Here is a 24,233-nt window from a genome sequence, read left to right on the forward strand (position 1 = left end):
GCAAAATTCCAGCAAAGTCGTTCAAAATAATACAAACATTAAGGATATAAAATACTACTTATCTTCCCATTTCGTACGAAAAAGCAATGTAAAAACGCCTAAAAGTATGCATTTGATTACACACAGCATCATTTTTCTGTCAGATTCCAGCAAAGTCATTCAAAACAATACAAACATACAATTTGGATTTGAAACTTTACCTGTCTTGTTTCTTCGTACCAATACACAATGTAAAACGCCTAAAAGTATGCAATTGTTTACACAAATCATTATTTTGTAATACCGATTGCATTTGTATCGATTGCATTGTATTCTAATCATTTTTAAACATTAAACCTTGACAAAGCCCTTGTTTCTTCAATATTGTTAACCAACTTCCACTTCATTCGTGATAAATGGCAGCAACATGTACGCGTCGCTTGATGTCGCCCATTACGATCGAATAACATCCTCAACAAACAACAAAAAACCCTTCACACCTCCATTCGCTCCCAAAACAAGTAGCGGCGAAGTAAACAGATTAGAAAACTGCTGACCGTGAAATTACTTTCTCCCGATGACAACTCCCTCAAGACGGACATTAGGCGGCTCCTGCAACCTTCAACTCATCCCCTCCGAAAGAAAAAAAAACACTTTGATGCAACCTGCAACGAACTTGAACTGCCCATTAGTGTTGGGGCTGCCCTTCCGAGCGGTTTTAATTTGTTTCTGGGGATTATTTTTCGGCGTTCATCTTCTGCAAACCGTGGCGTGGCAAAGCAACCCGGTCGAAACTATCCAATTACTATGCTAACGGTTGTCAGCCATGCGAATATTTTCTCTCACTGCCAGCGTGACGGTTCGTTTCGTGGCTGATTTATTGCGTTTTTGTTTTTTCTTTAGAGAATTTCCGTCCGCGTTAGACGAATGAAAAGTCCGGCATGGACAAAGGGGAAGAATAAAACGTCATTGTACATTTCCTCCGGTGCTTTTCTCATCCTAGTAGGCTGTTCCCTAAACCATTAACCAATTGTAGCCGGACAAGAACGTTTGAAAGAAAACACATCATCATCATTATCGTCATCACTCGTCGAGAAACCACACCGCAGGACATTCGGTAATGGAAGCATTATTTACAATCCATAACACACAAACACACCGAGAATCGCATCCTCGGGACAACAGTAACACAAACAAAATGCAGAAAAAAAAGCATTAACACTTGACGTTCACCGTGAGCGAATAATTGAATGTCCATTGTTCATGCCGTATTTCCCCACAAGCTCTGCATTTCCTTTACATAGTATTCGCATTGTTAGATTATCTTGCCCCAGAAGTCTGCCGTGCTTGCAAACGGTGACAACGGTGCGGAAGAAAAATGACAACCATATTTCGCACTGAAGTGGTTTCTTTGTATGCTCGAAAGGGACCTTGAAGCAAAGAAAAAGAAAAACGCACCAGCAAAAAAGGAAATCTCTCTCCCCGCCAATGGAAGATGGCCAATGGCGAATGGGGATGGCATTTGCGCACAGAAAGAACAGGAAATCTTTCCACGGTAATTGATAACTTACTTAAGTTTGTCATTCTTGTCATTTTTTTTCAGTTTGCGCTAGTTCCCGTGGGCAGTCCACGCCACCAGGCCACCGGACGGTTCATAATTTTCCGCTGCGTAACCTTAATGCGCTCAGGAATGCCTCTTTGATGTTGCGAACATGCCCACGGATGTTTCGCGTAATGGCGTTTGTGCTGATTGTTTGTTTGGGCGCACTTGGACCGGATATCAGAATCCAAAGCCACAGGAAACCCTCCGCTTGACCGACAGAACAACCAACTCCCGGAGCTTTCGGACGCATCCAACGGAAATGGTTTACATTGTGGAACAGAGAATGCTAACTCTCACCCGCTGTCCGGACACCCAAGACTTGGGACATAATGAGACATTGCGCCCTCATGCAGGGAAAGACCAGCTGAACATCCTTCCGGCAATTCCGGACACATTCTCCACAGAATTAGCAACTTCATTTTGTCGAAAAATCACATTTAATCACATGTACACACAGTGGTTGGAACGGCCAGCGGACAGACTTGGCGGGTCCATCACGGCAACCCATCCATCGTAAGCTGGCGATCGTTCTTGCGCCATCGATATCACAGCAGCGATGCCTTCTCCCGATGGTAGCATTCCACCGCACGGAATGCCGTCTCGCAGCTGTCCTCCACCTCGACGCCGGTACTGCACTTCTTGACCAGCGCTTCCACCTTCGGCTTTTCGCGGCTCACCGAAAGCCGCTCGATGGCGTAGTCGTTCTGCAGCTTGCCGGACGCATCCATGAAGTTGGCCTGCTGCAGGAAGCAGCGCAGGAAACACTTCGTTTCACCGTCCACCTTCGAGAAGTCACCGTCCCGGAGCAGCACCAGATGTTCCTGGGTCAGTCCCTTATGCTGGGCTAGGCATCCAAGAGCGAACCCTTCGGCCTTCTTCATCTGGTCGTCGGTTAGAGGCTGGTTGCGGAAAAGATTGAAGAGTTAGACAACCGCTTCCAATTCGGCACTGATAATCCTCCAACTTACCTGAGCTCCGACGCAAACTGTAAGCAAAAGCGGTACCAATAGCAGCTTCATCTTTACGCAGTGTCTAACACCAAACACCGAATGCCTTCCGAGCGAATTTCAAGACCCCTTTTATAGGCTGGCCCAGCTAAAACGAATGCAACGCTTCGTTCTCGAAGCGTAAAGCAGCAATCATACGGATTCCGAATGATGGGCAAATAATTACTATCTGCGCATCAGATCGACCAGACCACCAGAACGACCTTCAACTACATTCGGTTTGCCTCGGTCGGAAGATCTTCACATGCGATGATCGTCGCGGTTCGTTGTTGTTATTTAGATGTGTTTAGCCACATTTGACCACCCCCCCCCCAACCCGGGGGGCCCGAACGTGACGCAGGCAGTTCCGTTCTGGTGGTAGCTCGTCTTGCCACCTTCGGTCAGAACTTTGAAACTCACCTGCGCCAGCCAGACAATACAAAAAAAAAAGAACCCATCATGTCCAATAGCCGTCAATTACATTGGCGGACGCTCCAACCGGTGCCGCGGAGCATTTATTTAACGTTGAAATAGTCAAAAGTCATTCTTTTTTGGTTTCACGTTGCACTTAACACTAAACATAGCGAGAGAGGTTCGAGAAGCGATGCGGAATTGCAATTGAGTCTGCAGGCTAGACACAAAAAAAAAACATATCTTTAACTGTACACGGTAATCAGATGCGTTCGAGCGCGATGACAACAGGAGCCCGGAACAAAACAACCGCATCACGGTGCGAGATCGTGGCCGTGATCTTACGAGTCACTGCTAGAAGTTGCTGGAGACCCACTCCGATACGGCCGTTTCATGGATGCACTGGTACATCTCGAACCCCGTCACGCACACCGTCTGTCCGAACCGGTCGATGCAGTTATCGTACACTGCCTGTGCCTGTGAAACAGAAAAAGGGCCCGAATGTGAGGACATGAAGAAGCCCGTTTCTTTTGGTAGTGACGTACCCCGTCCGGTTCCAGATACCGACCGGCGAAACCGATGATCAGCGTTTTGTTGTAGGTGTAGTCGTCGTACATGAAGCCTGACTTCTTCATCAAACATTCAGTAAAGCACTGGAAGCGGAGAACAAGAATTTAGACAAGATATTCTGAGACTGGATGTCTAATACGGCAAAGCTGTCCCTACCTCAATCAGCGGATCACGCTCAGTAAAATCGCCGTACTTCAGCGACACCACGATGTCCATGTCCATTTCGAAGTCTTTCGTGCAGTGATCGATCGCACCCTTAAAGTCTTGCGCTTGCTGCAAAAAAACAAAAAAACAAAAGCCCCTCATGAGAAACATCTTCGTGAACTCGCTCACGAATATGAAGTCACATTGCACTTACAGAACCTCTGCCGGCTAGCAGCAGTAGCACCACACCGAACGCAACCGTCAACAGGCACCAGCTCTCGAAAACTCCACCCATCACTTAGCACTTTCTCCACCGCAGTAAATCAAGCACAATTCGTCACACACTCGTCAACGCGACACCTTGACCCGCTAACCTTGTTGCTGACGTGCGTTTCGTGACGGTCCCGGCGGCCGTCAGTACTCTGGTTGTTGTCCAGCGTTCGGTGGTCCAAAGCAGACTGGCCGACCCGAACCCCGGAAATCTTCTTCACCAAAACGGCACCGCATGACGCTCTTGGGGTCTGCTTTCTTTCGACCTCCATTTCCTTCAACCCGTCCAGTGAGGGGGAGCGGGGAGAGATGATCGTTACAAGTGTATCATATGGGCGTGCGTGTGATGCCGCCATCACCACGCCACAACACTGCGTGAGGGGTGATCTGTCGGTCGGTCGATCTTGACTACCGGTTTTTATTTTCTTTCCCTCTTGTGGCTCTCCTTCTCGCTTTATTTCTTCTAGTCTGTTTTTTTTTGCATCCGTTGCGATCGGATTGTATCGGCGGTACGATCGGGGCGCGAAAATGTAGGAAACATAACGGTTCTACCGATGCTCCCGATACCGATACCCGGATGGCGATGAGCTCAAATTTGGAATACATATCAATTCCAATGTACACCCTCTAGATGCAAACGCTTTCGTTTCGTTTCTTTCCGATCACCTCAATCACCGTAAGCGACCGACACTGCACAACTTCCAGCACAACAACGAAGAAAGCCAGGTTTATTCAAGACATCCAAGTAGCCTGATATTTACACCGTAAATCATATGCACTTCGCGCCTATTTTCGGCCGTCCCACTTCTTGGACACATTCTCGTAGATGCACTGGTACACATTGAACGCGGTGACGCAGTACGTCGGTGTTACGTTGCTGGTGCAGGTTTTGTACACGCCCTCCGCTATCTCCTTCGACACGAACCGGCTCATGAAGCGCATGATCGGGTCCCGGTTGAACGTGAAGTTATCATTCATGAAGCCGGCACGCTTCACAAAACACTCACCAAAGCACTGTATTGAGGAAAAAAGGGCGCCAGTTGCGTTACAACAGCTAAGCACTCGTCTAGAATTCGCCCATTCGCTTACCTCCACCAGGGAGTTCCGCACGGAGAAGTCACCGGCACGCAACGCGTCGAAGATGTCCGACTCGATGTCGAACTCGTTGCGGCACCGGAAGTACGAACCGAGAATATCTTGGCCACTCTGTTTCATAGGGGGCGAGAAATTTCGAAAGACACAACAATGCGTTGCCGTTTGCCGGTTTCGGACACCCTCACGCCACAGGAAATACTCACGCAGACTCGCACCAGCAGCAGCACGATCGTGCCGATCGTTAGTAGACGGACGAGATGTAACCGTTCCATACTTTCCTTTCAAAGGCCAAATTTAAACTGATGCTGAGCTCAAAAATCTTTGGGACCCGCTAGTTTTCAACCGAAAAAAAAACCTGACCTGATCTCGTTTTGAAGTTCGGCGCTCCAAGTTAGTCACATTGGAAAGAGACCCCAATCGGTACACACGCACCGCACAATAAACTTTCTCCATCTCTTCCAGGTGCATGATTTCGTTTTATTGATTTTGTTTTTTTGTTTTTTTCGGGACAGAACAAGTTGCCGGAGATAGTTAAACGGGCGACGGGTTTCGTTGTGTCGGTAGCGGTGGGTTAGAACCCGCACTAGATCAGTGTGGCCCGGTTCTCCATGTAGCACTGCAGCAGACGGAACGAACGCTCGCATGCATCCGGCCCGGCATTGTCACGGCAGCGGGCGACCAACTCTTCCGCCTTCTCCTGACCGTACTCACTGGCCAGCTTTTGGGTGAGCTCCTCCGTCTGCACGTTACCGTCCCGGTCGACGAAACCGGCCCCGTGGAAGAAGCACTGCACGAAGCAGCGCGTGTTGCGATCGGCATTCTCCGTGTCACCCGATCGTAGCCGGTTCACGTCATCTTCCGTGGCGCCCGTCTCGTGCATACACTTGCCCGCCAGCTGACGAGCCGCGTCACGCTGCTCATCGGTAATGGCGGCCTGCAATGGCGATCAGCCGATCAGTAGGCGACGACCACGTGTTGGGAAGCTTGAAAGGCCGGTAACTTACCATGGCGCAGGCAACGATGGCACTGGCAAACACTAGACAAGCGATCGTTTTCATTGTTTCGTTGAGTTTTTGGGAACTTCAGAACGCTCAGAAGCTAAACTGTTGTATGATGTATTGCGATCACCTGTCACTACCCTTTTATACCGCCATAAAAGTGTTGATAAGAACTCATCGCCGGGCAAAAGTTATGAAGGAAAGGTTTAATGAAAATTTATTGCTATCGAGAACGGTCGGTGCGGTAATTAACATTGCACCAGTGATAGAGTGCTTAGTGTAAATGAACTTTACCTGCTTGGCTCCATTTCGGAACGAAGTTTGGAAAGGTCGATTTTTGCTGAATTTTTGTGTGCTTTTCTCCAATTCTTTACTGACATTTTGAGACGATTCTTTGCCGAAAAACCTTCCTTGCCCTTTTTGCTTTTGATTATCTCTAGAGCTGCAGTTAAATTTGTAGGTGCAATTAAGCATAATAGTCCCGGCGGGATATTGAGAAATGGAAGAATCGTTCTTCTTCTCCATGCGTATGCCTTCATCGGTCGCTAAACGATCCATTTTCGCACACGCATTTATCCGCCTTTCGCGTTCTTTCCGTTAGTGAAAGCGATTTTTCCCCCATTCCGTAGTAGGCGAGGCGTTCGCTTCACCGTACGATCCACCTTCGAGAGCGAAATCGTTGATGAACGATTAGCAAACCGATAAACGCCGCAACTACGCTGTAATTACGCGCTTGACGCGCCACAACCCTCTGCCACAATGGCTCCATCCCCTCTGCGAACCGGTTCCGTTTGGGAGTGGGGTGTGGGTTGAAGATTAAAATAGAATTAAAATACACTTTTAACGATAGCCTACCTGACCCAGTGTGGGTCGTCATGCAACATAGAAAAAAAAAAACACCAACAGAAAACACTCTAATGAAAATATAATTCCAACCGTCATGCACTTTCCAGCTGCGTTGAATCGTTTTCAACCGTACGGTTGCAGTGGCGTTGGCCGCAAAAAAGGACCATCAACCGTGCTATTCCGTGCTCCGTGTATGTAACGCCCCCCCCTTGGTAAGCTAATGCGGAAAATGTTGATGGAAAATTTGCATTTGTCCGCCTAACGTACGCCGGATATTATATTGTGATGGACATCTGCCGCTCCGGGGCACAGTGGTACGTACGTACGTACGTTTGACCTATATTGAATCGATTTCGAATTTGGGAACCGTTCCCGATGAACTTGACAACCGGACTCCCCCGGCGTGTCTTTTGGGAAGATAAGCGACATGTGGACAACCAATTTTCGGCCTTGTTTCGCACATTGGCCAACGTTGGCCATGGTTGGTGCCGTGACCAGGATTTTAAATAATTTAACGTCCATTTTCACGCTTCCACGAACAATCGATCACCGGGGGGGTGATTCATTTAGCACAAACTAGAACTATTGCTCCAACGATACCGTGCAGCCACATTGGACCACCTTCCTCTTCCTCCCTTCCCCCCTGGCCCCCATCCTCCCCATTGGGGTGCAATTTATTGTTGTGCATAATTTGTGTGATTATCCAGCGCGACAATAATTGATGTCCCCTCGCGCTTGGTCGCGTTCGTGGTTTTGCCACCGGGTGCACATTTTTCAAGTCCGTTTTGACCACGGGGTTTGGCTAAGCCATTGCCAAACAGGGGTTGATGATGATGCAGCAGCATCGGTTATTCGGGGGGTCCGTTTTTCAATCGTGCTTACCCTAATTAAAACCAGGTCCGGGTTTTTCCCTTGGCGCCAATCGCCAATGATGACGATGATGCAGATGGAGTGCCATGGGGTTGTTTCGTGTTTTCCGCGGTTCCGCAAACTGTTTATCGGTTTCGAGGATATTGGTTTTTCCTTTTTCGCGAACGGTTGCACAGTAATTTAGTAACCGCTGTGTGGCGTATTTATTGAGTTTTTGGAAATTGAAACCGAACCCAAATTGAAATTGATGCAATAATTTACGGACGGCATGAGCAACAAGTAACGCGATGCTTTATCTTCCACGATGACATCATTTCATTAGGACTTACTTGGCCGATTTATCTTTGTTTTACATTTATACTAAACTTTCTTTAACTTTTAATTGATTTTTTATTTAGTTGAAGAGACAACCCAAATAGCCAGATTTGCTTAAGCAGCCAATTTGGCAACGCTAAAGATCGATCTTTAAGTAGGTCGTTTGCAGTAGATAACCAGCCTTGAAGTTCCGCGAACTTTTAAGCAACCTTTAAGCAGCCCTCGGCCAAAACGTCAAAAAATGTGAATGCCTGACTACACGGTGGAGCTGTTCATATTTATGGCTTTATGTTTCTTTTTTCTTATTTATTATTTATCATTTTATGAGAATCGAACCTAGGTCGATGTTGGTTGTTTGGTCTATTTAGGTATCAATTGTTATTTCGGATTTTTATTAAATTATTGCAAAATAATTGTATATATATTTTTATGTATCGTTGACTTTTTATTACACAATAACACAAAACAAACGAATGCCACTTATTACCACTTTCAATCGGCGGGTGCTACGAACTTTGCCGTAGTTTGTGAGCCTTAATCACAGAAGAGTATGCGCTACGAACTATGTTGCAGGAGCAGATAACCCCGCGATCGCAAGGATATGATGACTGGAGTACATAAGGAGGACCCTCATCCTTAATCGTACGCATGAATAAGATGCGAATTGGAATCCAGCACGTTGATTTAATACACCTTTACGCGGATTAAAACCATTTTATTTTCACTTACAACTTCCCGAAACGGATGGCGTCGTTTGCGGAGCCGTCATTTGACAGTAGAGCTATCATATTGTAAACAAAGTTCCATCGAGTACCGTGTGCTTCCAAAAGAACCGCATAGTTCCGTCGGGAACCTTTAACCTTCAAGTAGGCAACCGGATACCCGGGTATTTTTTTCAACTTTAAACTGCAATTACTTTTGATTCATTGCTTGTATTGGCCTGAAAATTTCTGTAGCCTCCCAACTTTTTATTTCCGACTTTTTGGTGCATAAATTGTAATTTTCAACAAGCAGTATGTATTTTATTTTGATTTATTTTAAACTTTACTACGTAAGTTGGCAACCAGCATACCCGGGTATTCCATACATTTTGTATGGAGAATGACGTTTCTCTTCTTCTTCTTCTTCAAATTCAATCGATTTAAAATTTGAAATGGATCGTTAGGTTAATCATAACATAGAACAACATAATTAATGAATGAAATAGATTTTAGATACACACGCAACAAAAAGTCTAGAATAAATGAATAAATTGTAAATAAATGCATTACATAAAATTAAAAGTATAAAGACAATGGTTATGCTGAATTAGCGAAAATGTAAACAATGGATTGTAATACAACGCATTTCCTATTACTTGTTTCTTTTTTATATTATAATATGTGTAATATAAAAAAATGTATATAATATTGCATTATAGTTCTATATTCATTTAACGTTCCGATTTTCACAGATTTGCAAGAATATAAATGTTAGGAAGCATTGTTTACCTACGAAAACCGTTAATTGTATACGTCAAAACGTATGGAATACCCGGGTATGCCGGTTGCCAACTTACGTGTGTAAATTTGGTTGACAACTCTACGGTTAACCGACTACTTTGGAACTCAATAGTTCCATCGTGCGCTGCGTGCGGTTTAAGCAACCCCAAGGTTCACACACGGTTCGCTTTTTCACTAAGCAGCCCTCAAGCAGCGTTATGGTTCGATTTCAAACGTTTCAGGCTACTTGGGAAGAATACTAATCACCTCCACGTTCATCTGTGAAGGAGTTCCGCCGTCAACACTCGTTAATCTTTTTCACGCCTCATCTATTTCCGATTTCCGATCGACTCCGATCGCCTTCCGGAGCCGGATGTAGGTTAGCTCGCGCGAGTCAGTGCACCGCACAGTCCCTTTTATGCAGCGCCAAACGGTAATTGCTCTTACCAGGCGAGGTGATCTGTGGTTGCGGTGGAGATTAATGGAAGGGGGAGCAACAAAAAAAAAAAACGCAACCAAGCAGGCCGGCGCCTACGATGTGAGCGAATTTCGCGGCTAACCGCGTCAATCACGCGACCCGCGTGACCAGCCCGGTCCCCTACACAAGTGTTTACTAGTTCAAGTTCAAGGCTCCGTGGTTCTGGTTTGTCTGTACATGGGTTTGTACTTTGGTAAGTTAATTATCTAGCGCGTTTTTTGTTGTTTTGTTTCGTTCCACCACCACTATCAGCTGGCCCTTTTTAAAACAATGTAGCGTCCGAGCGAGTTTGAAACGTTGAAACGCGTTGACTTATTATTTTTCTGCCGCGCTGTTTGCGGTGGAAGTACACTTCCGCTTGGCCGACGTGCCGTATGCGCTTGTAGAAGGAGGCAATGCAACAGCTTCCCGGCCCGATGACAGCTTAGCTAGCGTTGAGGTTGAGTGGCCTGTCGGTCCGAGTCCGAGTTGGAATGACAGTGTCCGGGGGACTGGGTGGGCCACCTTGACGGGTGCCGGTTGGATTCCTTGAGCGCGTCAGGTTTAGAATCTTTAGAACAGCACGCGCAGTAAATCATTCGCCTTGCGCCGACCGGGTTCTATATAAAGCGACGATAAATCTTCGTTCCAGCATCAGTCATCCACCAGCAATCGTCTGATAAGCTTTAGCTTCGAGTCCTCCACGCCGGAATCGCAAAGAACGGTCCCTTTCCACCACCATGAAGACATTCGTCGCTATTGCTGTCGTTGCCCTCATCGCTGGCACTTTCGTAAGTAACGCAATACTAGGTGGGAGAAGGACTCGTTCGGTCCCAATATAACCCCCCTTTTTCACTCCCACAGGCCCTCACGATTGACCAGAAAAAGAAGGCCGAAGGACACGCGGCCGAATGCGTCAAGTCGACCGGTGTCCCGCCGGAGACGGCGGCCAAGCTGAAGGGTGGTGATTTTGCCGGTGCCGACGACAAGACCAAGTGCTTCGCCAAGTGCTTCCTCGAGAAGGCCGGCTTCATGACGGACAAGGGCGATTTTGATGAGAAAACCATCATCGAGAAGCTGTCGGTCGACCACGATCGGGCGAAGGTGGAGGGACTGGTGAAGAAGTGCAACCACAAGGAGGCCAACCCGTGCGAGACGGCCTTCAAGGCGTACCAGTGCATCTACGCCGCCAAGGGTTCGGTCGTCTAAGCCTCTAAGACACTCCCGTAGGATGTTTCCATTGTTTTTGGTTGTTGAAATTCTGTTGATAAATTATTTATTAAAAGCTCGTTTATGATAATTGAAGACTGTGATGTTTTCCTTTTTCAAGATGGCCGCCTTACTCTTCCATACCCTCAGGAAAATGCTTTAAAAATGTTTTGTTCAAAAGGGAAAATTGACTCATCAACAAATACCAGAGAACATGATTTGAGTGACACATGTTTCATGCTGTTACAAATACGATTCGAAACCCCCCCAACAAAACCTCCTCTCCCAACCACAAATCCCCAATTGCCTTAATTAGCATTCCCTCTCCCCCAAAACAGCAAACTGTCAGTTCCGTTCAATCAAAAAGGCATCCAGTCGGGATCTCGGGTCGGCCGGAAGTCACCTCCATCTGCAGAGCGGTTCATTCCGGCAGGCAGCATCGTGCCGTCGTGTTTTACATTTTTGGGAATAATTTTCTTTTTTTTCCCGGTTCGGTTGCGTTTTGCAAAACCAAAACAAAACCAAAGTTGCCAAACCGAAATCCCATTTCTGCACAAACAGCCATGGATGGTCTGCAGCAAGGACCGAAGAAAGAAGAAAAAGAGGCGAACGAAACCAATACAAACCTTTGCCATCAATCAAGGACGAGAACATTTCAACATTGATGTCGTGTCACATCAGCACCGATAAGAAACTAATCAACCAACTCTCCACCGGCAGCGGGAGGGTGGGTGTGCTGGTTGTGATGGTTCGGAAAAAGGCCACATGCCATGCCGCAGTGTTGTTCTCCCATGGGAACTGAGGGACCGATGAAGGGATGTGTTTTTTTTTTTGGTTTGCATTTGGACCTGATATTCGGACAAGCCTGATGTCCATTTCGAATGTGAACTCTGATGGGCCGTTCATGGTGAGCGAGCAATGGAGTCGATTCTGTTGCATATTTATCCAGGAATGTGATTTTGTGTCGAAATCTGGAGATTTGTCGGAGAGTGCGTCAAAATGTATTTGAATTTTTTATATCTGTCACTGTCAAATTTTGAAATGTCAAATTCAAAATTCAATCTGACAGTTGGTATTAACAGATTTGACAATTAGTAATTTCTAATTTAAGCTTCATAGATGTACATCTAAGCGGATCATTTTATCCGTATGTCTACAACCTTGATACACTATTCGGATATTCCAGCTCCAACCGTTTATCGACTAGATACTTCCTAATCGGGGCTTCCGGGAAAGCAACAGCCAATAATGTCGTACCCCTTACATCCCGGACATCCCACGCTTCCGGAATGGGAAAGACACACAAAACCGAACCTTAATCAACCGAACCGAACCCGGTGGCTACCAGGGCCCGGGGTTTTGCTCCATTATCTACCGTCCACCGTTAACCTGGGCTCAGTCCTGCTACCTTCTAATCGATCACCGGCCGACTGACACACACACAGCATGTGGAGGTTAGTGGAAAATTGCAAAATTAATTCCATTCGAATCAATTTGTAAATGGCACATCATTTGTCATCAGATGTCGCCACCGTCGACCGGAAAACGATCAACCACCCTGCTTCCCCCCTCAACGGGAACGAACCAATAACCTCAAAACGATCCATTGATGATTGCCGCGACGGACGGAGATCGGCGTACCAGGCAAACATAACCTCAAACGACCGTCCGCTTCGTGGTGCCGGCTGTGGCCGACCGTTGTCTACGGTGTCAACCCAACCCCCCCAGAAACCGATTCACCTGTGCACATCGTGATGAAGATACAAGTAACCATTTGATGAGTCGCTCGGCCGGCGTCGGGGCCTCCCTAGCTGGAAGCCCGGTACCGAAAACCGGAAAGACCAGATTGAATTAGACTTGTCGTGTTTCGTTTAATTTACCTTCGCCTGAATTGAATAATTATGCCCATTTTACTGTCCCTTCGTCCACACGGGGCGCAATGGCACGGACCCCCGCCGATCCGACCCATGATCCAATGCCAATCGCAAGCAACATGTTACTAAACCCTCAACCACCTCGCCTACTTTGCGTACTCGGAATCGGAATGATTTCCATTAGAGGCTCAACGGTTTGTCGCAATATGTATATATTTCATCAAGATAAAACGGCTACACCGTGTCACGGTTTGGATGGGACGGTTTCCAGCATGACGCGCCCCAAAAGGGAAGCTGTACGTTGATAACTGGCAAGGAATCGCATGTCAAAGTTTGCTTTGCCGGCGAAAAGGATTTCGGATCGGTCGCTGAGTTGTCCAAACCCCCGGGAAGGGAAAGTCAACACCTACCTACTAGCAACTCGTCCACAGGGTCGTCCTTGGGCCCAGCTTGCAAACCTTTCGTCGATTATGGAAAATCTTCAGGGCTCCACGGTAACTTTACACAACCGCCCAAGACGTCCACCGACGATGGATGTCAAGATGGCAAACAGGCAGAAATTTACCCTCGTGGATGATGTATTCCAGATGACAGCTAAGAGCCTGTCCGGTACCAATTTCCAACCAAGATCCGTGGGTGGAGGAAAGTTGGGTAAATATTTTAACAACCAAGATGAAACCACTCACCGTCCTTCGGGCTCGGGACGGCAGAACTGGATCGGCGAATGTAAACGCATTCGGCACAGCGCAGTGAAAGCTAATTTCCGAAATGGACGACAGGCGAGTGCCCGCTGTAATCATCACCTTTGGCCTTTGAGCTTTGGAAGGTAAATGCCGTTCTGCTGCGATGAGACGATGTCCGAAGAACCTCGTAGCTGCACTTTATGGGGAAGTTTGCTTTTGGGAATGTGAATTTGTACAACTCTCGTCCGGGAAGTCTCAATGGAGATTGATTGTGGGCATGATACGATTGTGATTAAATATACCAGATTCGTTTGAAACAACATATTTGTTTTAATCTCCACGTGCGCTTCTACACTACGGAAAGATCCCCCAAAGCTTATCAACTGTAAGTTGAGCTTAATCTCAGCTTAAACTAAATTTATTTCATAAATATTGCAATGATAAAGACAAGCTGCTCAATTTTTAAATTAAAAACAGTTTAAACAGATTAAAACATTTGTTTCTGTTGTATTGAAGATCAATCCGGTTTACTTTTTTCTCCTTCTCATCTCACACGGGCCCGTCTTCCAATGCAAATGATGATGCATGCCCCTACTCTCGGAACGGAAGGTTAATTCTCCACTGTTCTGCCTCGAGGCAACGGAACAAGCGGTTAAGATAACGCCAGCTCTAGAATAAATTCTCGATTCCATTCCATTGTTGTTATTGTGTTTGCGGTGAGAAAGCACATCGAATGTCGCTCGCCCAAGGTTTGCACGGTCGGGGTGGGGCGTGTGCTGTATAAAAGTGGGCGAGAGATGCATTGCCGGACGATACTCCAGCAACAGGTGCGTTAGAATGAGGTTCTTAGCGTTCGCAAGTGTGTTCAGTGTGGTGTGCTTAGATGCGCTCGTCAATGCGGCCGAGCCAGCAACGGTAAGCTGAGGAGATATCTTCCAATATCCGTTTGTTGTTAAAAGATTTTCTTCATACATGAAAGGGTCCTCCAAATCTGGAAGATGTCAGCAAAATAGCCAACGGGGAAGCGTTCGCACTGGAGTGTCTAATTGAGAGTGGACTAAAGCTGGACTCGCTGGCATCACTCTCCACCAGCGATCTGGACACGAACGGAAGCAAGATAAAGGTAAAATGAATGAGCCTTATTAACCATAAAGCTTTAAACGTCAAAACTAACCCGAAAACCCCCGTCGTCCAGTGTTTGGTGAAATGTTTCTTCGAGAAAACGGGCTTCATGGACAAAGAGGGTCAGCTGCAGCAGCAAACGATCACGGACCAGCTGTCCAAGTTTATGCCGCGTGATCGCATCGAATCGCTCGTGAAGAACTGCGACTTCCAGGAGCCGGATGCGTGTGAAACGGCCTACAAAGTGACGGAGTGTTACTTCCAGAACAAAGCGGGACTGTTCTGATGCGGGACCAGCGGTCATGTGATTTGAGGTTGCGCGTGCAGTGCGCCATCTTCGCGTTAATATGTGATACAGCTCAATAAATACCAATGAGTGACGTGTGCGTTACGTGTAATAAGGTGAGTTTTGTGATGTGCTTTTTGTGATGTCACTGGTGCAAGATGGAACTGCGTTGGGGATGGAAATTCTATGAGTATTTTCCCGCGAACTCTCCGCGAATGGTCACGCTAATGAGCTTGATTAAATGCCGGTGATTGCAAGGTGCCTGTGTGGCGTGTGGCGGATTCAGTTCTCATCAATGATTCAGATCGTTATGAAATGAAGCCAATTTGTTTGTTTCTCGCAATCACACAACTAGCGTTTCGCAGTGCGCAAACAATTAAAGTGGTTCGGTTTTGTCTGGCATGGAAACGAGTCATTTATTGTCTGCTGAACCGTTTAAGCAAATGAGAAAATTGCTAATGGCGTGTTGATTAGCAGCGTGTAATGAGTGAGTCAACCTGTCAATAAAACGTAAAAATCTCGTGTTGCGTGTTTATAGACGAACGGGCTAACAATCGATCCCTCTCTAGATTTATTTTTATTTTGCTTAGAAAAAAAAAACAGTCTGGAAAGGTATTCTTTTCCTTTATGAAGGTTTTAAGCAGTTTTTGATCCAACTCTGTACTGCAACATTTTTACTATCTGCAGTAAACTGTTGATTCGATTAAACGTATTAATCTTGCTGATGAAATGAGTAACTTCACCCTCCAAAATGCTTCTCCAAAGCTTCCCAAAGGATAAAATTGACAAACACAATTTAACCACCCATAAAGCTAGACAAACTCGAATGCTCCGGCCGTCCAGAATGACTTCGTTTCCCTTTTTTGGGGGTTAAATTTTTCAATTAACCTCACCGGCTGAAAGTGTGGAAAATCCATCAAACCAAAGCACGTTTCGATTAATGGCACGAGCCGCTGTACAAACACGACACCATTTGCCTAGGTTCCGTGCCATTACCGATCGTAAAGGTTCGGTCAATGATTTTATCCCAGCAACAACGGGCAAAAAAGCTTCCGGCTCGCAGTCTGTCCAACGCAAACGTGGCAACATGGTGATAAACTTTAAACACCATCCCGTAAGACAATGGCCGAAAAACCTTCCGGCCTTTTGAGAAACAATTCGAACCGGGGGGCGGTGGAGCGTTCCAATTTATGAGCACATCCCTATCATAAACCAACCAACGTTTTGATCGAATGTTTTCATGAACGCGGGCAAAAAGGCACTGATTTTCGACGAAATTTCACAACCCCCCCCCCCCCCCCCCCCCCCTCGAAAAATGCTTTAGAACCTCTAAATCATGCGCTTGCTCGAATGCCCAAGCAAGCGCCCAAATTTGTCACACAGTTTACAGTTATCTCTCATAAATCTGATCGCTTCGCTTTTGTGGAGTTAAGCGCAGAAAATGGCGTGCCATCCATTTGTTTATGGTTTATGTGAGCGGAAAAGGAAAGCGCAAAATCGATACCCACCAAAGGGCAGGTTCGGGTAGGAACGGGTCGTAAAAAAAGATAAACTTGTAACCGGAATCCTTGTCATCGGGATGCTTTTTTGTCCTGCCCCGCAAGCGCTACATAAACGCTGGCAACAGCTTCGCACGAGGAACAAATCGAATTTTAAACAACTTTGTTCGCTTTGGTGCAAAAAGACACGTTCAGCAGCACGGACCGCGTGCAACAGCACATAAAACTTTTATTAGTTCATCTAGGAGGCGTTAAACTTGCATACGGTACGCGGGAAAACATTTTTCTCTTGGGGGGAGATAGAGAGAGAGCGAAAGAAAAAAAAAACAAATCTTCCAGTAACCATCACGTGGACATGATCGCTTAGTGTGTAGTGTTTATTAAAAATTTAGCTCTTAATTTTCGTACAACTTGATGAGAAAATGCTTTGCACCCGCACGGAGCTACTCGCACGGTTCGCGAACCGCCAAAAAGGCACGAAAGTTCTCCTCGTTTAATTAAAATTCGTCATGCCCGCACAAATCCCATATGAGAGCTTTGCACGTGAGTTCTGTCACACTGTCGCTTTGCTGTCGAATTATGACGGTACTGAATCTCGCTCACAATCGGTGGATGGCTTTATTTAACCTCCGCTGGCTGGATGACGATGAGGATCGTGAGAAAATGATATTTTTCCAGAAAAATTGCATACTTTTAGGCGCTATTCGCTTATAGTAAAAATGCGCCTAAAGTTATGCTTCTCGCGCGACATCCTTGCCTTATTAATACCTTTTAAAAGTACTGCTTTGTTCACGCTTAGAAAAAAACTTATCGTTCGGGTGTTTTTGAAGGTAGAACAGCACTATCAAGCTTAAATGGCACCAGAGAAACTCCCAGTGGAGCGCTCACACTCAACATCAGATGCGAACCTGACAATCTAGTGGGGCGGTGTAGTCACCTAAGCCCCAAACGAGCGAACTCATCTAACCTTGAATGAGATTTGGACACAGAAAAAAAGGGCGCAGAAAAAAACAACCGCTGTCACACAGCTTCCGCCAGAGCTCATCCCAAAAGTTTTGCACTTCTGGATTAGATCATAATTAAGAGCCAGGACCCACGGGGTTGAAAACCGATGCGGCTTCCCGCGTACGTGGCAAAACTGTACGCTCCCCGAACACGGTTGAAACGGTCGTTTGAAGTTGCACGGCTTGCGTAAGTTTGCAAAACTGGCGACCTTCAAAACCTGTCCCTCAGATGGCATTAATTTCGATGGTACATAGATAGGGCCCACAGGGGGATGGGGGGAGGGTTGTGCCTCAGGGCCACCTGGGGGTGGGTTTATTTGTTAATCGTATTAAATAATTCGTTACCAGCCGAATGGCGTGTCCCGGCACGTTGTTCTTAATGAATTGGTATGGTAGAAAGGTTACCGTCTCGTCGCACGTTTGATTAAAGGAGTTTTCAATTTTTGTTTTGATTATTTCAAGACTTTGATGAGGTTTTTCCTTTGAAATAATATTTTAATTTTTTTATCTAATTAGTGTGATTATTTTTGTATCCATCTGCAGCAAATCGCAAAAATCCTTTGAAGAGCATAATGTTTTGTTAAGCCCGGCAAGTGAAAAGAGCACTCCGAGCAGGTTGTAAATCCCCCACCCCAAAACGATACAACACGTAAGCGAAAGTAACAATCAGCTTAATCAGTTAAATCAACATACCATCCCACGGGTTTTCCAACTGGGCCACCCCAGCGAACCCAAATTGAACAGCGATAATAATTTACAAACTTCAACTGCAACCACAACACAAAAGCTTTTCCTGCAAATGAGCTTTCGCCCGGTGTAACAAATCCGCTTTCCGCTTCCCCCCAGGTGTCTCTCAGCCAAAATAAAACCCCAGCTGGAGCAAACGTAATGAACGTATTGTAAAGCGGAGCAGAACAGCAGAAAAGAATCAAAAGCACCAAAAAACTGTACACTCATTTACCACTTTCGCACACCCCAATTTCGCGAAAGTTCTAATGAGTTCTGGGTGGAAAACCGGCAGCGATAGCAGCGGAAGTTTGAAGAGAGAGTTTTTCCACACCCCACCCACCACCCGTTCCAGTTGCCGAATGCCGAATGTAATAAACAATATATCACCGTACCGCAAACAAATGATGTCAAATTAATCGCTCCACCATTCCTGATGAGTCCCCTTACATAGCCCCTCCCCTCCATCGCTGCAACGTTGCAAACAGTGTGGGGAAAACTCCCATGGAGCGAAACCATTCCAGAAGGCGCAAGTTTCTCGCCCTCCTGCTCTCAGAACGCGGAAAAGTTGCAACACAAAACTGGAGCGCACACAATTTGCACCTTGTACCCCTTCTGGAGGCCGGGTGGCGGGACATACGGCGGGTGGTAGGACTTCATACAAAGAAGCAGCATAAATTCTCATTTTCGCCACCGGCATCAATTCGCCTTTTGTGTTTGTTAAGCTTATCTTCAGCACTCGAAGGATACTGTGAACTTCACGGCTGGAAAGACACTGGGAAAGGGGGTATTGGAGGGTGCGGAACCACAATCCATCCCAGTCATCCGAGTCCATCCGAAACCGGAGCTCGGAGTGAAATCGAATTAAAAGTTTTCCTCCCGTGAAACTGCCCCACCACCCCCCCCCTCCCCCAAATCGTCTGCCGTTTCATAAAATCTCCCCAACAAAATTCGCTTCCGCTCAAATAGACCAAGAAAGAGAAAAAAAAATTCGAAGGAGTTCCCCTGTGCTAACCCCCCATCTCAGGTTTCGACGTTTTATAGCGCCAGCGGTGAAAACCCTGCAAAAATTTATTCAAATTTAATATGTTTATGTTTGCACTTTTCGGCAAAACGGCAATGCTCGTGCCTTTGCTTGCCACATTATCTGCCATCTCGGCCCAAAACCCACTTCGGGTCGCGCGGGTGGATTTCTTGGTAGCCGAAAATGAGGGCCCCAAACATTTTACCAGCCAAAAAACTCGGAAGCGCACCCGCACTCGCACGGCGGAAAGCTTTGGGCTGATTGCCAAACAAAGCCCCCCGGACAACGGCGCGTCCCAAAGTAGTTCAATTACAGATTTATTGTACTCGTCGCAACGCAGCTTGCTGTTGCTGTTGTTCCGCTTTTTGTGGCCTGGAGGGACCTTCGGTTGCTTGTTTTTTTTTTGTTGCTTTCTGTAGAGTTGTTGTACGGACTCTTTCCAGCTGGGCCCCGAACAGCCAATGGGAGCACTTTGGGTGAATTAGTCAATTTTGTGTTCACAATATTTGGTGTAGTCCGTAATTTGGCACATCCTGTTGAACAACTTCCCGTCTACACGGGGTACATCATCATCATCATCTCTAGGTTTACGCTTTCGAGCAGCTGCGGGAAAGAGATCGAAAGCGAGAACTTTTTGACAACATCGTGCACAACAAACTCTGCACTCCACTACGGCCGATGGTGGAGTTACTGTCCGGAGAAGTCGATAAAAACCGCACCGTATTTGTCATCACGTTCAATAGTGTATTAAAGGTGGTGGAGAATGGGCCGATCGTAATGGCGTCCCTTGTCCGTCGTAAAAAAAAAAGGGCGTCCCATATCTATCCCGTTCAAACTGATTGTTATGACGAGCACATGGGCAATAAAACTTCCAGCTCCAAAAACATGTTTGCCGTTGGAGCTCCACGTACAAACACGGACGGCTGGTTTTAGGCTGCTATCAGTAAACCGGGAACTCCTCCATAATGGTTGGATCACCCGGCCCTAATGGGGGCCGCTCGCTCCGGCTCCCCACGCTCACACGGGACATTACTCCGGTGGGACTAACAAATAAAACAAATAAAATTACACAATAAGACATCGAGTGAAATGAGGGACAGAATGCGCTATTCCAACTCCTGGACATGCTTGACAGGGAATTCTGGAAACTCCCCGAATCCCCGCATTACCGGCTACAAGATTGAATATTATGTTTACAATCAAAAGTCTTACAGCTCTTGTAAGTTTGCTGATCTCCGCGGCGAATCAAACCCTCCAGACCCAACAATCTGGTTCATATTTCATCAGCAAACCATTAAAAAGATTTACGGCACACCGGCCGCAAGGTTCCCCAATCCAGAAGAACAAAAAATCCCCGCAATCCGTAATCCGATACTATTTATAGCCGCAAAGAAGATGTCCTTCTGCCCGGTGTGTCCGGTCCAACTGCCTACTGCGATCTACTGCACAACAAAATTACGCGCTCTCCCTCTTTTGGTAACTTTTCTAGCAACCCTCGTGGCGTGTAGGAAAGGAACTTCCATGGAATCATAATTTATCGCCGGGGCTCACTTTTCTAAAGGTCAGATTTCGCCACCCAGAAGGCCACAACAAACGGCATCGTGGCGTGGAGGACTTTGTTGTTTTTTTTTTAGGTTAGCACAGCAAGAGGTACGTAGGTAGACACTCGATGTCATCTTTCTTTGAGTGCTTGAAAGAAAATACCGCACCAAAGTCTATAAAACAGCTTCCAAACCCCTCTCCCTGGGGAGTTCTTTACTGCTTTTGTTTAGATAATGCCGTTGGCAAACGAGTGGTAACGGAGTCTGGTCGGAGACGTAAGCACGCATACTTGTACCGTTCGGTCGGTCAGTTTCTTAAGATGCTGTTACGGGGAAAGGATTGTACACCGGCATCGCTTCTAACCCAAATCTTTCACTTTAGTTACAAACCCCCATCCGCCCCGGAGTAGGAACAAAAGAAAACCCGCGCAAGAAGCTTCCACTAGCCGGTAAGGTGAGACCAAAACCCCTGTCAGTCCAAACCCGGACAGCGCGTGTCCAAAAACACCCGAAAACCGAAACACAACAACCGAGATGGCGGGAAGATGAAATAATTTTAATTGAAACTTTATTACGGAACCATTTATCTAATGGAAGTCATAAAATTCTAAAACTCCTGGCCCTTCAACCCCAAAACGCGCCCAGGCGCTGTACCGTGCCTTATAAAAGCTAATTCATGTTGCGGATAATGAAAGTTCGTTATTGCTGCAGTTTGGGGGCCCGGGGGTTGGTCCGTGTGCCGAACATGATTCGAAGCGATGAGCCCAAGGCCCTAGGCCCGGGCGACTAGATGTACGCTGGAGTTGATTAGCAGCAGGGCGAAAAATGAAGCGAATGGAGCCGCCTGGTGGTTGGAACGAGAACTACCCGCACGATGAATGAGGTGAAAATGAATCACGCGAGGAAAAAAAGGGAACCGGCGACGGAGCAAACAAATAACGCACAGTGCACACAAACGAATGTGACACATCGTCGTGTTCCGGCGGACGGATTGATGGGGGGGGTACTGTCATCCATTACGGGATGTTAATGGGACGTAAGACATGCTTGCTTTTACTTCCGATTGGAATCATCGTAAGGGGGCGAAAAGGACTAACTTTATCCGAGCCTGCTTTGTTCTCTTTAGAATGAATTACCTTAACGCTCTTATTAAGGATGTCTTAGACTTTTTGCAAAGGCATAAATATATTATTGAAGTACTAAAATTGGGTAAATCTAGAATGGAAATTTTGAAGAAAGAGAAACAAAAAGAAATCCTCTCTCATATCACTTTCCATCTCAAGAAACCTCGTAATAGCATTTATTTCACAGGAAAATCAGTTTTCCACCACCATCTTGTTCGTACTTGGTGTCCAATTTATTTTTTTTTTACCACCAAACACGGCCATATTGAATTGATTTTATCATTCGTTTTGTTTTGCCCTGTTTCTTCACTCACATTTACCCCAAGTTGTACCAGTTGGAAATAGAGCAGCCTCGTATTATCTCAGGTAGGCTCGGTTACTGGGCTGAAAGTGATCCATCTTTCGGAAACAGACGAAAACAAATAGAATCACATCAATACCGGACCGTATCGCCTTCATCAATTTTCTTGTCATCCAACAGTTCCAACAGTTTTCCTTTTTCCGGATTGCATTGAAGAAAAAGAACCGCGAAACCGATACCCCGAACTCATACCCCCACACACGATGGATGAATTCATTTTTTAACATTTTATCACAAATTCTAGCCTTATCATATTGAACGGCCACGATAAACGGGGGGTGAAAATTATCATCCCGATTTATTCTTTCAACACAATTCGCCATTGCCACCTGGGCCGATGGTTTGTACCGGGGAAGCGAAGTCTTTCGCCCCATCTTTACGCAGGCATACCAACATTCCGATGGGTTGGTTTCACCGGAAGCCGTGTGTCTCGTCTCGTTTGAACGAAGTAAAATCAATTTCAACCCCTCACCGTATCGAAGAGGAAGCCAATTCCGAAGCGAACGAGAACTGCGTTCGATTGCAATTTCTCCCCGTGTCCCATTTCACCCATTTCCGTGGTGATCAAGATTTGTTCTCCCCTTCGAATACCACAGCATCGAATGTGGGAGCAACAGAACTAGCACCCAGGACGGAAAAAAATCCTCTCAAATTCGATCATCATCATTAAATCTCATCATAATCGCATTAGAGCCACAAAACACCTGATGTGTGTGCGTGCGAGTCGCGTGGTAGATATTTTGGGTAAGGCACTCCGGAGTGACTGTGAAGGAGAAAAGTAAAAGGAAGGAAACTTTCCACCCTTCACTATCAGTATCAGTACCACACGGCCAATCCTTTAAGAGGCAAAGAAGCCATTTTGGCTTCCCCTTTTATGAATGGATTTTTCCACCTTTCGCAAGAAAGTCAATACTGAGAGCACTGTCTGCTAACGGTACGACCTTCCCATCCTTCCTTTTGCCCGGCGAAATTTTAACCTGCACGTCAGAACACACTGATCGATCCTTCCTTCGGGGTTAGATTTCCCTACAGCACGCCCCGCACACAAACAGACACACACTGTTTACAGGGAGAAAATCGACCCCATCGGCTTTGGTCTGTCGCTTGGATAATGCATTAAACATCCGGGAACGTCTTTATGATGGGCTCGAAGATTCCCGGCAGCCAGTAGCCCCGGGGTAGTGGCGCATTATTATTACTCATTCATGCGTACAACGATGTACGTGTCATGCCAAAAAAAAAGGGAACATCCATTTTCGACATACGAAGGGCTCTTGCTGGGTACATACTTTTCAAATAACATTCCACACGCACAATCAAATTCCTTACGGTTTATACTGAGGGTTGGACTTCAATAGGAAAAAGGAGGAATTTAAAATGGTAATCCCGAAACAAGACGCATTATTTCATCAATACGCTCTATTTTCACTACAAGAGTGTACACCTCAGTAGCTTTACTTGAAAAAAAAGGTGATAGTGGCATGCTGATTGCATAACTCTAGGCGCTATTGAGTGTTGAAGAAGGGAAGATATAATTTTTAAATGCTATTTGGCAAACAAATTCGCAGGCACGGATGTTTCATCGAAAACAATATGTTCCTATTTCGATTCTTTAGATCAAGTATACTGTCAAATGACTCTACAAGAATAGCTACCTGGATAATCAAAATAAAATTGAAAAAGCACTGTGACTTACAATTTGCAATCTGACAGTTGATTCAGTTGAAATGGAAAGCTATCAACGAGTTAGCCTCT

At 46.1% G+C, this 24,233-nt stretch overlaps 6 protein-coding genes across 6 annotated transcripts; 2 read left to right on the forward strand and 4 right to left on the reverse strand.

The window, feature by feature from the left end:
* Positions 1–2,127: 2,127 nt before the first annotated feature.
* LOC128297406 (general odorant-binding protein 56d-like) lies at positions 2,128–2,601 on the reverse strand. Its single transcript, XM_053033037.1, has 2 exons — positions 2,551–2,601; positions 2,128–2,481 (listed from the first exon to the last, which is right to left on the reverse strand). Exons 1-2 carry the CDS (start codon positions 2,599–2,601, stop codon positions 2,128–2,130), a joined length of 405 nt encoding a protein of 134 aa, XP_052888997.1.
* Positions 2,602–3,333: 732 nt separating this feature from the next.
* Positions 3,334–3,988, reverse strand: LOC128299504 (uncharacterized). Its single transcript, XM_053035494.1, has 4 exons — positions 3,908–3,988; positions 3,706–3,822; positions 3,525–3,632; positions 3,334–3,456 (listed from the first exon to the last, which is right to left on the reverse strand). Exons 1-4 carry the CDS (start codon positions 3,986–3,988, stop codon positions 3,334–3,336), a joined length of 429 nt encoding a protein of 142 aa, XP_052891454.1.
* A 761-nt stretch (positions 3,989–4,749) lies between these two features.
* Positions 4,750–5,330, reverse strand: LOC128309339 (uncharacterized). The gene is made up of 3 exons (XM_053045696.1): positions 5,262–5,330; positions 5,053–5,169; positions 4,750–4,977 (listed from the first exon to the last, which is right to left on the reverse strand). Exons 1-3 carry the CDS (start codon positions 5,328–5,330, stop codon positions 4,750–4,752), a joined length of 414 nt encoding a protein of 137 aa, XP_052901656.1.
* Positions 5,331–5,641: 311 nt separating this feature from the next.
* On the reverse strand, positions 5,642–6,116 carry LOC128309340 (general odorant-binding protein 56d-like). Its single transcript, XM_053045697.1, has 2 exons — positions 6,063–6,116; positions 5,642–5,992 (listed from the first exon to the last, which is right to left on the reverse strand). The coding sequence occupies exons 1-2, from the start codon at positions 6,114–6,116 to the stop codon at positions 5,642–5,644; spliced, it is 405 nt and encodes a 134-aa protein (XP_052901657.1).
* Positions 6,117–10,688: 4,572 nt separating this feature from the next.
* LOC128299135 (general odorant-binding protein 56d-like) lies at positions 10,689–11,300 on the forward strand. The gene is made up of 2 exons (XM_053035004.1): positions 10,689–10,816; positions 10,890–11,300. Exons 1-2 carry the CDS (start codon positions 10,766–10,768, stop codon positions 11,232–11,234), a joined length of 396 nt encoding a protein of 131 aa, XP_052890964.1. The 5' UTR covers positions 10,689–10,765; the 3' UTR covers positions 11,235–11,300.
* Positions 11,301–14,598: 3,298 nt separating this feature from the next.
* Positions 14,599–15,278, forward strand: LOC128299136 (general odorant-binding protein 56d-like). Its single transcript, XM_053035005.1, has 3 exons — positions 14,599–14,706; positions 14,771–14,914; positions 14,987–15,278. The coding sequence occupies exons 1-3, from the start codon at positions 14,629–14,631 to the stop codon at positions 15,197–15,199; spliced, it is 435 nt and encodes a 144-aa protein (XP_052890965.1). The 5' UTR covers positions 14,599–14,628; the 3' UTR covers positions 15,200–15,278.
* The last annotated feature ends 8,955 nt before the right edge of the window (positions 15,279–24,233 follow it).

The sequence above is a fragment of the Anopheles moucheti genome, chromosome 2, assembly GCF_943734755.1.
Source record: "Anopheles moucheti chromosome 2, idAnoMoucSN_F20_07, whole genome shotgun sequence".
NCBI classification, from domain to species: Eukaryota; Metazoa; Arthropoda; class Insecta; order Diptera; family Culicidae; genus Anopheles; species Anopheles moucheti.